We start from the raw sequence: 16,326 nt of genomic DNA, 5'->3' as shown, positions 1-16,326 counted from the left end.
TTATATAAAAAAGGAGTTGGATTTGATAGTGGCTAAAATCCCTTTAAACTCTCTAGTACATTGTTTCACACTAATAACTCAAAACTCTGGAGAAACAGCATCTTGGCAGATATCAAACACATGTCATACAGTGGACTGAGCCATATGAAATGCTCATGTAATTTCTTTATTATGTCAATACTTTGGTGATATGCATTTCAATAATGGTTGAATGAGCATTAACTTAATCCCAACAGGAGCTCTCCTATATCTTTCTATCTTTCTGACAGCATTATTTTAATTGAATGATTTAAGGAAGGAAGGGAAAGAAAGAAAAAGAAAGGAAGAAAGTTTTCAAATAAACTTTCCCAAAGGCTCTATGGTTTGCTGGCTCTATGCTCTGGTTTTACCACTTCTGCCTGAAAATGATTGATTGGGGAGCAGGGCAGACATCCTGTGTGAATATGAACCATCATGGTTCAACCTTGTTTTTTCTCGGAATAAAGGTGCCTTTGGAGTTCTAAATGGGACAGAGCTGATGGGTTTCGATTTCAAAGAAACCAGCACAATAAATCAGTGTACCTAAATATACATTCTTAAGGAGATTCCACATTCTCAAACGTTTCATCACTATCACATGATCCAATGTGTTAATGATCTGAAATTCACAAGTATATCTTTCCCAATCCTCCCTTTTTTAAGGGTCAGGAGATTTGGGTCAGCTATTTGGCCTGACAATCTACAGCTTCCCTCAAGTTTTAGTTGAGTAGAAAATTCTGTTCTCATTCAAACCCATCATTCTGCTATCATAAGTAACACACCATGTAACCTTAGCAGATTTTTGAGATGCAAACACACTAACTGTGCTGATTTGGTTTATGGTCTGTGCTTATGAACCTGCCAAGTCTATGCAGCTCTCCCAGTGAATGCACAATATTCTTGACAAGACTCCTGGCATTGTTACTCAGATTCTATTTGGAGGCTTCTAAGGTGGGAGTTCACTTTGGTGCAAATCAATTTGGAACATTGCTGAGGAGTTCTAATGTTGGCTCATTTTTACTTATGCTGACTTGAAATCTTCCTATAAATGATGTCCGTGGGTTGTCTTCTTTTTCTCTCAATTTCAATGCACAATGAACTTATTATTCACACTCCAATGGTAACCACCAGAAGCTGTGAATTGGTGTATAACACGAAAAGTTAAAGCCCACAGACAGATACTGGAGTTCAAGCTGATTTACAGGTAAGCAAAGAAGCTGGCTACTAGCTCTTACTTCTACCTTAGGATGAAAGGGCTGTCCTGTCTTCAGCATGGCTGGAGAATAAATTACTCCACCAAACCTCAGACTGCAATCCTGTCCCCACCAAGCCTTAGACTCCAATCCCAGGGTGCTGCCTCTTTCTTTTATACCTCTCAAATCCTGGGATTAAAGGCATGTAATCCCAAGTGCTGAGATCACCTTTGTGTAAACTGTTTCTCTTTAGGACTGGATCAATTTCATGTGGCTCAGTGTATAACCTTGAACTAACAGAGATCCATCTGCTTGTCTCTCGAATCCTGAGATTAAAGGTGTGTGCTACCACCACCTGGCTCTAGGACTAGTTAGTGTGGCTGCTGGGATTAAAGGTGTGCGTCACCATTGCCTGACTCTATGGTTTGTGGATAGTTTTGCTTTCTCTACCCTCAGCCAAGCTTTAATAAATCATGAATAATATATCACCACAGTGGTGGTTGTAACAAGCTTTCTTGTAGGACTACATGTGGATTGTCAGCTCTCAAATAATGATACAGAGACTGATTATTAAATATGAAAGCCCAGACTTACCTAGCTCTTATAATTTAAATTAACCTGCTTCTACTAATCTACATTTTACCATGTGACTTTTAACCTTTCATTCATTATGCATGTCTGACCCTCTCCTTGTCTCATTAGCATCTCTGGCTTTCTTCTTCCCAGAGTCCTCTCTGCCCTGGAAGTCCTGCCTAACCTCTTCCTGCCTAGCTATTGTCATTCGGCTATCTATTCAGCACATATTATTTATTATGTGTCTTGGCAAAGACACATCTTCACAGTGTAAACAAATATTCTGCAACAGGTGTTTGTACTTCCCTTCAATCTGTATTTTCTAGAGAAACTGTTCCTCTATCCTCCTTCTATTTCTAAGATATCCTTTGCTCTATCCTGGACATTCCTGAGGTTTCCCTTTGAATGTGATGCCCCCAAAGAAAACCTGTACCACAGAGGTGGCCTGAGAACATAGATAGCAGGAGAATTGAGATGGCCTATTTAAAATTGCAACTTCTCCTTCTGGTGATAATAAAATTTTCTTCTATTTTGCCAACTTTCGGGCACTCACAACTAAAATGTGGATAGAATGACAGGTCAACCCAAGAGCACTGGTGAGTAACAGAAGTGTGTATGGGGCTGTAGAGGATCTGAGCTCAGAGGGCAGAGAACACTGGCGACTTTAATTTTTCAGCTTGTTTTCTGAATACAGTACTCAGTTCACTAAAACTGAAGACACTTTTGCAGTCTTGAAGAACTAGAGTCAAATGGTTTATGACAGAAACTGGAAACTGAAGAAGAAAATTCTGGAAAGAAAGCTATGGAGGAGGAGTCTAATTCTGGAAATGATTCCTTCCTCTCAAACCACTGGCTAGACCCTAACAAGTACCCATGTGAGCAGACTGCAAGCTGTCCTGCTGAGGGGAGAGCTGAGCACAGATTTGCATGGTGTCCCCAGAGCTGTCACCATCCCAGGGTTGGGACTTTGATTTAGATAGGTGACTGCTTGCTAAATCAAAGCATTGCTTTAGAAGGGCTATAAAAAATTCCTAGTCGTTACACCATGAGTTAGATTACTCATGATGTAATTCAAAATTACAAGGCAAAGAAGCAAAACAACTATTGCCATGTGTGGGAGGTCATTTAACCAATGGAGACCAAGCCCAACAAGACTCAGGTGCAGGGATTAGCAAATATTTCAAGCAACTCTTACAATATACAACTAAAGGATAATACAGCTAAAGGATAAGTGAGCACAAGCTGACAAAATTACCTCCCTGGTGACATTGTTAAGCCTCTAAAAACAGCTCCTCACTTGTGTTATAAAGATTTCACATGTTCTCACTTGCTACAGTATCATGGCAAGCTTCATCCAAGAAAAAACACTCATCCACATTAAACATCAAACTATCAAGAAAAGAAAGTGATGTTACTTCTTAAAATCCTTGAAGTGATAATTCTTTTATTGTGTCAGATGTGTTAGGTAGTCCTTGACCTAGAGAAATTTAGTGTTGAATGTTGTTTTGGGGGTTTATTCTAAGATGATCCCATAATAGTCACTAAAAAGAAGTACAAATAACAAAGAATACAGTAACTTTTGCTGGGGCCAGAGCCTAGAGAAGTTCTTTTAGACCCTAGTTTTCAGGAAAAGTAAGAATTTTCCAGAGACAGAAAGAGAAGGAAAGAGGAGTATAAAGAGAGAGAGTCTCAAATGCCAGGAAGCTGAAGATGAGTAGCACTGTCTAGCTGGAAAGTAGAGTTGTAGGTGGGTATCTAAGAACTGAGGCTGGAGAGGCAGCCGGGAAATAATCTATGAAGAGTTCCCACCAAAATCTGTCATGGAAGGCTAAATCATGTCACCTGTGCTGTTAAGAATATCAATACTGAAAATACAAAGATAGGCTACATTGGAGTGATGAAACTCAAGTAGTTCCCCAGCAAAATTTCCAAACTAAGACATTTGTATGAGTTGCCATACAGAGATTCACTCCAGAGCAAGGATGAAATGAACCCTCATAAGTTGTCTTCAGCAATAGCAATTATAAACCACAGGAAGAAAATTCTGTTGTGTGCAAAGTTCAACAGAACAAAAAAAATAAGTGGATGAGCACTTTAAGAGCTTAACATGTGAGAAGAGCCTGTAAAGGACTAATACACAGGTTCATAATCATTTTTAAAGTAAAGCGAAACAGGAATGCAGTGAAAACATTACAACCTCGACAAAAGAAAGGATTGGTTTGCAAGAAGTAAAATATATAGAAATTGCAAATGTAGAATTGAAATGTAGAAAACAACCAGTGACTTCTTTACAAATGGGTTGTCAGAGTAGAGAAAAATGTGCAGACTATAGCTCAGAATGCAGAGACTAGTGATGAGTGAGGTGTGGCAGATAAACTCTTGAGGTGGACCCAGTGCTCTATCTACATCCTTTATACCGTCTTTGGGTCCATTCCCTTTGAGTGTAGATGAGAGCTGTCAGGCTCCTAACCCACACAATATAATAAAGGTCAGGGATGAGACCCTAAGCAAGGATAAAGATGACAAGGGTGTACTGCTTTTAGTTTAAGGTAGTACCATTGCAGAGCAACAGGAAATACCACAAATGGCTTGGACACAGGTAACATGGAACCATAGATTCAATATATCTACAACATGAGTCTCAATTTTATATATTATGCCAAGATTTAATCAAATTTGAAATAGTGACGCATAAAATGATATTGTAGTTGTTTTCAAAGCTTTATTTATAGTCATTCATTTACTCAGTGGATCCGTCTTTCAGCTAGCTTTCATTGTATTGAACTGACTGTCACTAGAGAACTACACTTTGTTGCCCACAATCATTAGGTCAGACAGCTTCAGACTTTGTTTGTGGAGACCCATCTCTGCATTTGGTACTACACCTGGCAATTCAAAAATTTCCTTTCATTTGTCCATGTTACTTCGGTAACCTCTTCACTATGTATTTATTAGTGAAGTCTTGTCTGTCCTTTAATCCATTTTTACATAGAAGTTCCAGTGATCTTTGAGAGTGTAAGTGCAATTGTCAGTTTTCTGATTGAAGCATTTCAAAGACTTCCCAATGTATTTAGGATGAAAAGCAAGTCTTTCCATGACTTCTAAGCATTTTCCCACTTGCTTCTACGGCTTAGTCTTCCCACGCTCTCCCTCTGTTTTCCAGCCACACTGTCCAAACTTTACAGCCCTTCCTGCTTGGAATGTTGCTGTCTGCCCCATCTTTCCTTTCCTATCAGGTCCCTACTTACCTTGAAATCTCACCATAGTCTTTGGCAAACATGCCTTCTTGGCCTTCTACAACCAGTTTTAATTTTGGGCAGAAATCCCATGCTGCACAGGCCCCAAAAGCTACTTCTGTCACAACGTTGGCTGAAGAATTCTCTTCTTGATTTATCTGCCTCCTCTACCTCTGTTACCTTTAGCTTTATGTAGGCAGGCATCATGTCTAATTCGTGGTTGTTTACCCAGGAGTTACAAAGGAATGGCATATCGTAAGTATTCACTAGATCAATTGTTGAGTAAATAAAAGAAGGTTATGGAGAACAATAAAGCAATATGTATCGGAATTGACATTAGCAGTTGAAACAGGATTCTTCTCTAAATTATTACATTCAAATTGTGTGTAGCAACACTTCCTGTAAGAGCTTTAATTTTGAAGTATTGATCTAAATGACTTCTATGTCTTCCAACAAAATTAGGGAACAACTTGGAATGAGAGAGAGTTTTATTGCTATAGTACTAAAAAAGTGTAGTTGGGAAAAATTATATGCTTAAAAATGGCTTCTCATAATCTTGTTCCAGATTTCTGAACCAATGCCACCCGAATTTACTATTCTCTTTATATAATCAAAACATTGTATTTCTCTAAAACCCCCTTCTCTTATCTCCAGCAGAGAGAAAGTGGTTAAACCCATTCCCTATTGGTACACTTACAAAGGAGGAAGGCAGTCAACACCCATCACAGTCCTGTGGGGTACATGTTAAAGATCAAACATAAGCAAAATGAAATGAGATTTTTTCCAAGTAAATCTGATTCACAAGAACATGTGTGAAAGTGTGAATATCCCAAGTATGTGAACTTCTGTCCCCATGACCAGGTCAAACTAAGAGCAGCTTATGTAAGACAACAGTAAGAATCAATGAGGTTGTAGTCAGAAACAGTGTAAGTCAACTATAAGAACAAGTGAGGTTGTACTCTGTTCTAGAATCGCTTGCCTGATGGGGAGAGAATAGTGAAAAGATGAGTATTCATGTGTATTTCTGGTGTGTGTGTGTGTGTGTGTGTGTGTGTGTGTGCTCACGCGTGTGCATGTATGCCTGTTTGTCATCTCTTTCTGTGTAACCTACAGTTCAAGCAAACAAAGATGCATGCCACCAGAGAATAACAAAAGGAACATGCAAAAGAAAAGACTTTATTTTTCTGTGAAAATGTGTAAAATCCTTAGTCACATAAACATACTTGAACCACAGAGAAATGAGGTAATAGAGAATTTAACAAAATGTTATCAAATGATAATGAGACAGTTAGAAAATAGAAGAGCAATTGGCAATTACAGTGACAACAGAAGCATCAGAACAATACAGAGAAAAGCTTTGTGGATAAGCACTCCTTAGATATATTGTGTAAGGAACAGATCACATTCAGAATAGTCTGTAGGTACACAGTTGAAGACATGTGTAGAAGGGAGTAAACATGAAACTCTACATATGGTCTCTGACTATAATCTACTTAATAATTATTGCAGAGACTTAGGAATGCAAATATTTTTGGAAAAGTTTCACTAACTTCCTGGCCACAAAATATCACTTTGCAAGAGGCTATCTGAAGCCATGGTATGGACACAAAGACTTACATGTGAGGAAAACAATGAGAATGGATGGAAGACCTTAACATTGCTGCTAGTTTGGAATGATTGTCACAGGGTGAGGGCTGCTACATAATATCTGTTACTAAAGATGAATGGAAAAAATGTAGTTTGTTTACTTTCCTAGTGTATCATCTTGTCCTTTGTCTGACTGGTGTATTTAGATCCACTTTGGTATTTTCAAGGTGAAAAGATTTCCTTAAAACAACCTCGACTCAATGGGCATTAATAGCATGTAAAAGAAAAGTTACCCTCGTGCTTTAAGCAGGGCAGACCCTGGAGACATAGATACATTGGCAGAAGGGTATCTTGCAGGCACTGTTATTTCAGTGATGTTATGAGTTTATTCAGTGGTTCAAAGTATCCCCCCAATGAACACTAATAGCATCTCCTTTGGGATGATACCCCACCCAAAGATATTTATCACAAATAATTGGCCAGGGAAAACTTGATAGAAAAGTCCACGCCCTCACAAATGTATCAATAGGTAACAGAAAGTTTTCAATTATAATAGAAAGGGGGAAATTTTTAAAAAATTGAGAAAAGGCTATTTGCTATTTTCTGATGGAAAGAATGCCCCGTGAAATTAGGACTGATGCTACTGAAGGACGGTCTTTCCCCTACACTATTGGGAATAAACTCCCCCCTTCTTCATATAGAAGAGAACTGTCTGAACTTCATTAGAATGGCTTTGCATACACACATGACTGTAAAAATAATCAATAGATATTTTTTCAAATTTTCATGTTCCATATAACTTATGGGAATGAAGAGAGCACATGCCAGAGGTAAAGTTTAAACTGGAACATGCAAAAGTGTAGTGAAGAGGAAAGGTTTTCTAATTGCAATAAAAACATTCAACATGGAAATGTTTAGGATGGCAGGGCCTTAGGATTCAGGACACTGGATAAAGAGATATGTCTGGCTATATTAAGAACATTCTTTTCATTTAAAAAGTAGAATAGGAAAATATAAAAGACCTAGAGTGCTTGTGGTGGGCTTAAAAGAGACTTGCATTTTCATCATCAAGATGTGTTCCATTCCCTCATTTCCCAAAGACCTACACTGAGATAGGGCATTTATTGCAAATAAAAATTTTGTTAATAATTTTCCTGTGCACCCCACTCTACAACTGGCTCGTCGTTCATGCGCAGAACGAGGTAGGACAGGAGCTGAAAGAGGTTTTGCCACAGTAGGAGGGACACATAAAAAGAAATTCCGCTTACGTCCAGCTCACAGCGATCCCCCGCGAAGGCCACATCGCAGATGCACTGGAACCTGTTGACCAAGTCCCTGCACAGGCCTCCATGGAGGCAGGGATAGGAAGCACACTCATCGATGTCCTCTTCACACCTTGAACATGAATGGAGAAGCAGAAGCCCAGGGTTGAATGAGTAAATGGGCTGTAAGACGGAGCGGTGGTTTGTCTCTCTTCCTAGCATGACACAGGGTGATTACCAATGCTATCTAATTACACACACAGGTTGACTTTAAAGATAACTTAAGAACCCTTTCATACACTTTGATTTTGAGTTTTGTGGAAATTATCCACACAGATGGACAGACATGCACACACATACTGAATTAATTTGAATAAGAAAATGTTGGCAAATATTTAGAAGCCCTGTTTGTCCATTAAGAGCACAGTTGGGTTTGCCACATTATAAATGCCAGTTATATTAGGAGGACACTCTACAGGGCAGAGGAAACCCTGATGGCAAAGGTTCTGTCTCTGCCAGGATCGATTGGTTAATTCTGGGAGATGCTGAATTATTTTCCTTTGAAATTCCATTTTTTAACACAATCAATAGTAAGTAAAAAACATGTTGATAGTGTTGATAAATCTGTCCTCTAGTAGTAACCCAGAACTCTAACATTCTAGTAAGTGATATCAAATATGCCTTTCTGAAGGAACTACCACCCATGCCAAGTTCCATGAATATTGGGGAACTGCCCAGCAACTTTTCTACCAACATTTTTTTTTCTGATATTTAAAACTGACATATGAACACAAAATGACACACACCTGTGGGGTAAATAAGTGTGTGTGTGTGTGTGTGTGTGTGTGATATGTCGATTCTTTGCTGCAATATTCAAATGGGGTTGACTAAAACAACAGCACATCCTTCTATTGATACTTTCAAATCAGTCCTTCTAGGTTTTTGCAATATTATTGTGTATAGTGAACAAATCCTGGACATTGATGGATTAATTGGGTAGTTTTACCTATCTTGTGATAAACACTCTGTTAGGGCCTCAGGGCAGAACAGTGGTGATGGCATTTGTATTACTTTAGGTAACTCATGAAATTTTAGCCTCTGGATCTCTGCAGAACAGCTTATGATGGAAACTGTTTTGAATCGCCACTTCCCCCAAAGTAGAACTTCCATGTGTGCCAGAGACTTCTCACCAGGCTCAAATGCAAGGGCTGAGGTAGAGGAGCTGTGAGATCCCTGGTGTGACAGAAATGGAGATTCATTCCAAGGAAAACAGCTCCTTCTCTGCAGGATACCGAGCATAGCTGAGGCCCTATTTTCCTTTTATGGCCCTGGCTTCTGGGCTGGAAGAAGGCTTCCCTGATTAGATCCCAGCCAAACCTGACAACTCTCTGGAGCTTGCCAAGTACTCTGTGTCCTGGGTGGCCAGTACTCATACCATCTATCATCTGAACCTGCTGAATGACACTGTGAAGCTGGAGGCTTAAGCAGGCAGAATAGTGTCTTCATATCCTCCACTGTGTGGAGGATTTGCTGCCGTAAGCCTTAGGGAACTGTCTAAACATTTCCAGTTCTTCCTTCTGCTACTCTTTCATTTCTTTTACCAATTTCTGTTTTGAGCAAAACAGTTGAGCAAAACTTTCATATGCATGATAAACTCCAGTGAAGCCATTATTAGAAAATAATAAGACTGAATGCAGTGTTCATTCCTGAAATCCCAGCAACGGGACAAGACAGGCAGAAGGGTGACAGCAAATTTAAGATGAGCCTGCTCTATGTAGCAAGTTCTAGACAAACCAGAGCTAAAATAAGAGCCAGTCCCCACAGCAAAACAAAACAAAACAAAGAAGATGATAATGAATAGATGGAAAGTCAAAAAAAATCCACTAAGCTCTCCTGAATCAACTAATGGTGCTTAGTGTGTTTGCAAATCAGAATATATTAAACACACATTCACTGCTTGAAATAAATTTTCATCAATGCAGTTTATTTGGATGCAATGAAAATTAGTAACCCTTTCCCCATCTTAATAATTTAAATGGCAAGCATGAATTTGAAAACTGATATGTATCAGAGAAGATAGGAATATTTACTGAGAGAAAATCAAGGTATTGGATGAATCCTATTCATTGTGCTGTTAATGGGAACTAATATTAAGCCAGGGAGCAACCAGCATTTAAAGACAGTAAAGAGATGTCTATATTTAGGGGGAAGATAAATTTATATTTTGAAGATGTGAAAGCAGAGGTCAACTGAATGCCAACTTATTAGATGCATGCCATAGTGTGATAGACTGGAAAATGGATGGGACTTCTCTACTCCTTTTACACACACACACACACACACACACAATGAAATCTTTCTTGAAGGTCTCAGGATGATATTGTAAGGTTCACACACAATGAAATCTTGCTTGAAGGTCTCAGGATGATATTGTAAGGTTCCTGGATTCGTTCTAAACAAATGTTATGTTTTATCTGTGTACATAATGCCTGTGTCCATAGACTCTGATTTGTATCTGTTTGGGGGATGGATTTCTCTTTGGAGATTTGATCAAAGCAGGGAGAATGTTCTCTCTTGTCCTTGCCCACACACTAGCCGATCAAATGCATACACGACTTGCAGTCATAACTGGTCACAGATTGTCCGATTCCAGTGGCAGACCCTGACTGGGTGAAGAGTTGAAGGGCTCTCTGTGAAGTAATAGTTCCCTGGGAAAGGGGTACATACACTTTAGGGTGCAGTTAATCGTATAAGGCATCATTTAGGTATGTCTTTTATTTTACTTTAAAAGTAATCATATTTTGAAATCATGTATTAGAGTTAGTCAAGGGAGTGGAGGACTCTATGAATCCAGAAGTACTAATAGGAAAGAATAATAAAACATTATATATTTTAAAAATTGTATTTTCCTACTTGAAGTCTTGGCTGGTAAAATATTCTATACTTTGACCTACACTGTAATTTTTCTTCTTTTCTATTGCTTGATTCTGTCTGGACCTATATTTCAACATAGATTTTCCTGTGGGAACTGAGATGAAAAACTGGAGGAGAAAATGAACCCTGGGCAATCCCACTGTTCTTTAGCTCAGAACTTTTGCCCATAAAGTTCTAGTGTGACTCACCACTCTCCAGTGAAACCTGGCCGGCACATACATTTCCAGTCCTCCTGGACCTTGGTGCAGTTGCCTCCATTGTAGCAAGTGAGATTTGTCTCCTCGTTCCCACAGGCTGTTGAGGGTAATCGGCTGTGTCTAGAGAGATAAAAGTCATGGCCACAGCTGTTTATCTCGTTCATTCCGTTCAAGGGAAAAAAATGAAAAGTTCATATATGTAGTCAGTGTTAGGCTAATTAAGTACTGAGGCTGGAGAAACAGTAAATGCTGGATTGTGCTGCATTATACAAACACCACATTCTCCAGCCAAATGCCCCTGCTGGAGGCTTCTGCAACCAACATGGCCATCCATCTTCTATTCTCCACAGAGGTTCCTGCATGAGATAAGATCTATGGCATGGGGTGGCAGTAAATTTAGGGCTGGGAAGGAGCTCACATAGCTAGATCTGCAGCTGCTTTTCTAATAAATCAACAGAGGCCATAGGAAAATTGCATCTCTATAAAGGCCAGAAAAGCAAGGAGAACATGCTGGTACTCAAGCACTCATGTGATTTCTCTGTTGACTTTCAGAGCTGAACTACAGTTGCCCTGCCAAGACTTGCCTGCTCCCTCTCTCATAATTCATAGCTTTGCACAGTGCAAGCCAAGTACTGTCCAGGAGGTTTGTGTATAATACTCAATGTAACTGCATGTGAGTTCAGCATGTGGCTCCTTGTACAGCAGCAAAGCTGAACCGGCTAAAGAATCCGCATAAAAGGAAGAGCAGATTGTTAAAGGCTAAGAAAACACTGCTAGAAAAAAAATACCTAGGCTTGAAAGAGCTGTTTTTAAACAGATTTTAAGAGTGTTGCTCAGGTCCTTTGGCTGTGTGTGTGTGTGTGTGTGTGTGTGTGTGTGTGTTCAGATACAGACTAAATATTCGGAAAGTAAGTGAAAGGAAGCTTCACTTTTGTTCTGTCATGTACTGAAGCTAACACAAAAATCCAGCTGCATGATGGTATAAAAGAGCTAATCAATTCTACTTCAAAAGGAAAATATCATAAGGACATTTCAAAAGTGTCAAGGATGTCAATAGCTCTAAAAACGGTCATTAGCAATGCAAAACTCCAGTTTTATACACACCTTGGCTTAATCAACAGCCTCTGAAGAGTTCATTAGAAGGGACTCTAAAGAACTTTATTCTTTTCACTTGATTTTGATGAATCATACAGGAAAAAGTTTCAGAGAACTCACTACAAGGGCATATATTTTCTTATCCATGGTCATTGCTTGAGACTCCTCATTTTGATTCCAAATTTCTCTTGCTTTTAACCAGGTACACTATTCACTGACAAATGAATCTGTTGACTTACAGGAAATGGCATCTATTAAATAACCCGATCACTTAGCATTCTCACTGTGCCTTGCCTCTGTGAGCTCTGAACAATAATAGGTGTTGTGAAGATGAACACAACTTCTCACAAGCGTGGCTGCGTGTGTAATGCCTGCCAAGAGATTCTTCCTCTGAATCCAAGTGATGTCTACAGGCTGCTACACTTTAGATAGTCTTGCCCAAGTCCTGGAATATATTATTGGTTAATAATAACCCTCTTATCTCCCTACAATGACTCAACTATTTAATAAATGCCAGGCAATGTAAGTTGTAAAAACAGTAACAACACAGAAGCAACACGACTTAGAATGAAAAAAATATTTTTATCTCTACATAGCACAAAAGTGAGGTAGTTGCAAGAGGCACTGATTATTATTGCAATTTTAGAAAAAAATCTTTAAAATGGATAGATTTAATGAATATTCTTTCAGTGGCATGTGGAACACTATATAAAGGCCACTAGGACATCTGATTTTGTGTTGGTATATACCCTAAATTTTCTTTATTAAGCTGTATTAAGACTCTGTAAGCTATACCAAATAAACATTGTGTTTACTATCTGGATAAAAAACTGCTATTCATAGATATAGAGTATTCCACAATATGATCACATCTTTACAAGATCAAATTGTGATGGAAGTGCTCAAAGCCCTCGTTTAGCATATGTGGATATTTAAAGGGGAGATCTTTCTGACTTAACAAGGAGAATGCAGAGCACAGCCGCCAAAAGACTGAGTTTTGCATGCACTTTATGCTCACCTGCAAAATCTCCCTGTAAAATTTCCAAAACACAGACAAGAATAGCCATGACTTCCAGTGACGCAAGTGGCCCCATTTGCACATCGATGATTCTCGCAATTGTCCATATCCATTTCACAGTTCACACCAGTGTATCCGGGCTCACACCTGCAGTGGTAGGCTGCAACTCCATCAGAGCAGTTGCCATGGATACAGGGGTTAGAACCGCATTCATCAATGTTGATTTCACAGTGTGTCCCCGACCATCCCAAGAGACAGGAACACTGATAAGAGCTGTAGCTGTCTTCACAGTTTCCTCCATGCAAACACTGGCTGGAGTGGCAGGCATTTAGTGGCAAGCAGCCAGTAAAGACCACATCTGTAGAGACTTTGAAAAACTGCTCTTGCTGAGGCTTATTAATGGAACTATGAAGATTTTCAAAGTAAGAGAGGTATATGCCTCCAATTTCTATTGTGCTCAGACAGCCCTGTATGCCTTTTGCATTGTCAATAGCTTGGTCACCTACATAGATGTCTGTATTATCCTTCAGAAAGTTCAGGCTGCCAGTAGCAATTGTGCTGGTCACAAGAGGTGTTTGGTTGTCCACCTCCATTTGCCACCTGGAGGTCTGGGCCAGTGGGTCTATCATGGAAAACGTCACTTGGTGCCATGTGCCGTCATTTACCAACTGCACACTCATCAGATGCAGCATGTAGAAGCTGTTGCCACTTTGCAATTGAAATAATAATCTGGAGTCTTGAATGCTAATATTAAGAAACTCTGGCTCTTTTTCTGCGTGCAGTATCATTACATTTGTATCACGTGTTCTGAAACCAAATGTGATATTGGTGAGCTCTCTGGCAATATTCCCATTGCTTCTGAACAATATTTCTCTTCTTAATCCACTGAAAACAGCATTCGCAATACCTAAAGTGAGAGGATGAAACCAACTGTTACCCTCATTCATCGTATTTATCATCATATCACTGATGTCTGTATGATTGACACATTATGTATTGTGCTATTTGCTATCAAGTTGTGCCCAATATAGATTTTTTCCTGTCCTTACTTTACAAGAGAAGAACTTTAGAGTCACAGAAGGTGAGTAATTTGGTCATCAAAAAACCCCACAAAAACAAAACAAACAAACAAACAAACAAAAACAAATAAAGTCAGAATGTCAAACCTCCCTACTGTAATACTAAAACTCAACTCATAACTTTATTTTTTCAATTAAAATCTTCTGAAATGTTAATTATTGTTTTCCATTGGCTTATACAAATGAACACTTGATTATCCATTTTAAAAATAAACAACTAACCACATAGAAATCACAAATTTACTTTTAGTGACATGCTAATTAGTAAACAATTGATCTTGGCTTCTGATTAAGTTCATCAACATGCAACTCATAGAAACATTCACAATGATGGATTGATTTATGCTGCATAAACTCCAATTACATGCCCAGGTATCAACTTGCCACCTGTAACCAAGTAACTTCATGTGGTTAGAGGAAAAAATAGGAAATGATGGCATTTACATTCATGTATTGCATTGAATATAGCACTTTTGACAATCTTACTGTATTTCTCTATTGCAATTGCTTATAAGATCATTAACTCACAGTTTGTTCTATCTCTTAAAATATCTAGCCCTGTGTCTACCTATAGACTCCTATATATACACCGTTGAGACAAGAGAAGAAATAGAAGTGCCCAGCTTTCTACCAAACCTGTCAACCTAATCAAAAGCATCTGGGCTAGCCCTCTTTTCAGCATCACAACACACACCCTGTCCGTATTCATTTCAGGGGTCAGGTTTTCAAGTCTCATGTTGGGTACCCATTATTTTTACCATTTTGGGCCATTTTCCTATGAAATTGCTCCTGACAAGGTCACAATGACTTCTGTGTTATTTAATCCAGTGGTCAATTTTCTGTTCTCGTTTTTCTGTAGTAATGACCTGAAACCACGGCTGGGGACTTTCCTTGCCAGGCTCTGTACCAGCCACCATCATTGGTCATACAAAAGATTGCTTCTTAGTTTCCCCACTTCTGTGGTTGCTGAAGATGTCTCTAACACTTCTTAGTTCAAGATGGAAATTCTCACCACCACCCTGTGTGTTTAGAATCTGACCCCTGCTTAACTACTTCCAGTTCATAACATTATCTTCCTCCTCCACATGACACAATCAAGGAGCTTGTCCCAACCCAGGCCCTTTATACTCTCTGTAACTTAAACATGAATTATTTTTTCTCTAGGCTTCTTCCCCATGCTCAGGACCTCCTCAGTGTTACTGTCTGCTGGAATGTCCCCTTCTCCTGGCTATCCAAGTTAAAATTGGTCTTCCTTGTATCCTCCCTCTAATCTGTTACTGAGTGATTTCATACCCCATTTGTCATTTAATATTGAGTTTGTACTTATTTCTTAACTCTTTCTGTTCTAGTGCATGAGCTATATAGGACCAGACATGCTTTCTATAGAAGTGTTTACTCAGTCCTTTCATCGAGGTTATTGCCTGGCCTTCAATAAGTGTTCATTGAACATTAGTAAGTGAATAATCTCGGGCGCTATGTCACCTTTTATGTTGGAAAGTGAGACAATGATCAAAAACAACATCAGGAGAAACCCTAAGTGAATAATTCCCGTGTTATAACTTAAATAAAATGTTTGACTAGAAACTCTCATTTGATTTTACATTTTTTCCTTACCAGAAAGAATTTGGGAAAGAAGTTTAAACAAACATTATTATGCATTTTTTAAACACAAGATGAAAGGACCAATTGCATCATCTCTTTGTTGTCTATCATGTTTTGTAGATTTATTTGGCAAGTGTGCAGGAGACAATGAAGCTACTTCTTGCGATCTGGGGAAAATGTTCAATACACTTTTAAATCTTGCCTTTTCTTTGGGAAGATTTGCTTCGATTAATAAGCTTGTACCTAGAGGAAGTAGAAGAACTCCAAATCTTGTTTTAAGACTTGTTATGAATCAAGCAAACTTGGGGTAAACTGTGAACTGCATCAAGACTTCTTTACTGGGCTCTGTCTTCCCAGTGCATTTTTCTGTCCACATTGGAGAATAGAAGGCTTTACAGCGTATCTTTAGAAGTACAAGTTTCGAATGACAAGAAGGGATTCACATTTAATTTGAACATAGATCATTGGCTATGTTTGGACTCTGGATTATTTGACCTAAGGAGAAGACAACACATAAACCATAGTGCTTAGT

General features: G+C 38.9%; 1 protein-coding gene across 1 annotated transcript in view; it reads right to left on the bottom strand.

Moving 5' to 3' along the window:
• Window positions 1-16,326, bottom strand: part of Crb1 (crumbs cell polarity complex component 1) — a 140,608-nt gene that overhangs the window by 25,830 nt on the left and 98,452 nt on the right. The window contains exons 10-12 of the mRNA XM_005073446.2: window positions 13,114-14,020; window positions 10,992-11,120; window positions 7,876-8,002 (exon numbers count right to left, since the gene is read on the bottom strand). Of these exons, the coding sequence (XP_005073503.1) occupies window positions 7,876-8,002; window positions 10,992-11,120; window positions 13,114-14,020 (1,163 nt within the window). The remainder of the gene's footprint in view (window positions 1-7,875; window positions 8,003-10,991; window positions 11,121-13,113; window positions 14,021-16,326) is intronic.

This window comes from Mesocricetus auratus, unplaced genomic scaffold (assembly GCF_017639785.1).
Source record: "Mesocricetus auratus isolate SY011 unplaced genomic scaffold, BCM_Maur_2.0 Super-Scaffold_100676, whole genome shotgun sequence".
Taxonomy (NCBI): domain Eukaryota; kingdom Metazoa; phylum Chordata; class Mammalia; order Rodentia; family Cricetidae; genus Mesocricetus; species Mesocricetus auratus.
The sequence above is the reverse complement of the archived record's forward strand: the minus strand, read 5'-3'. Positions and strand labels throughout refer to the sequence as shown.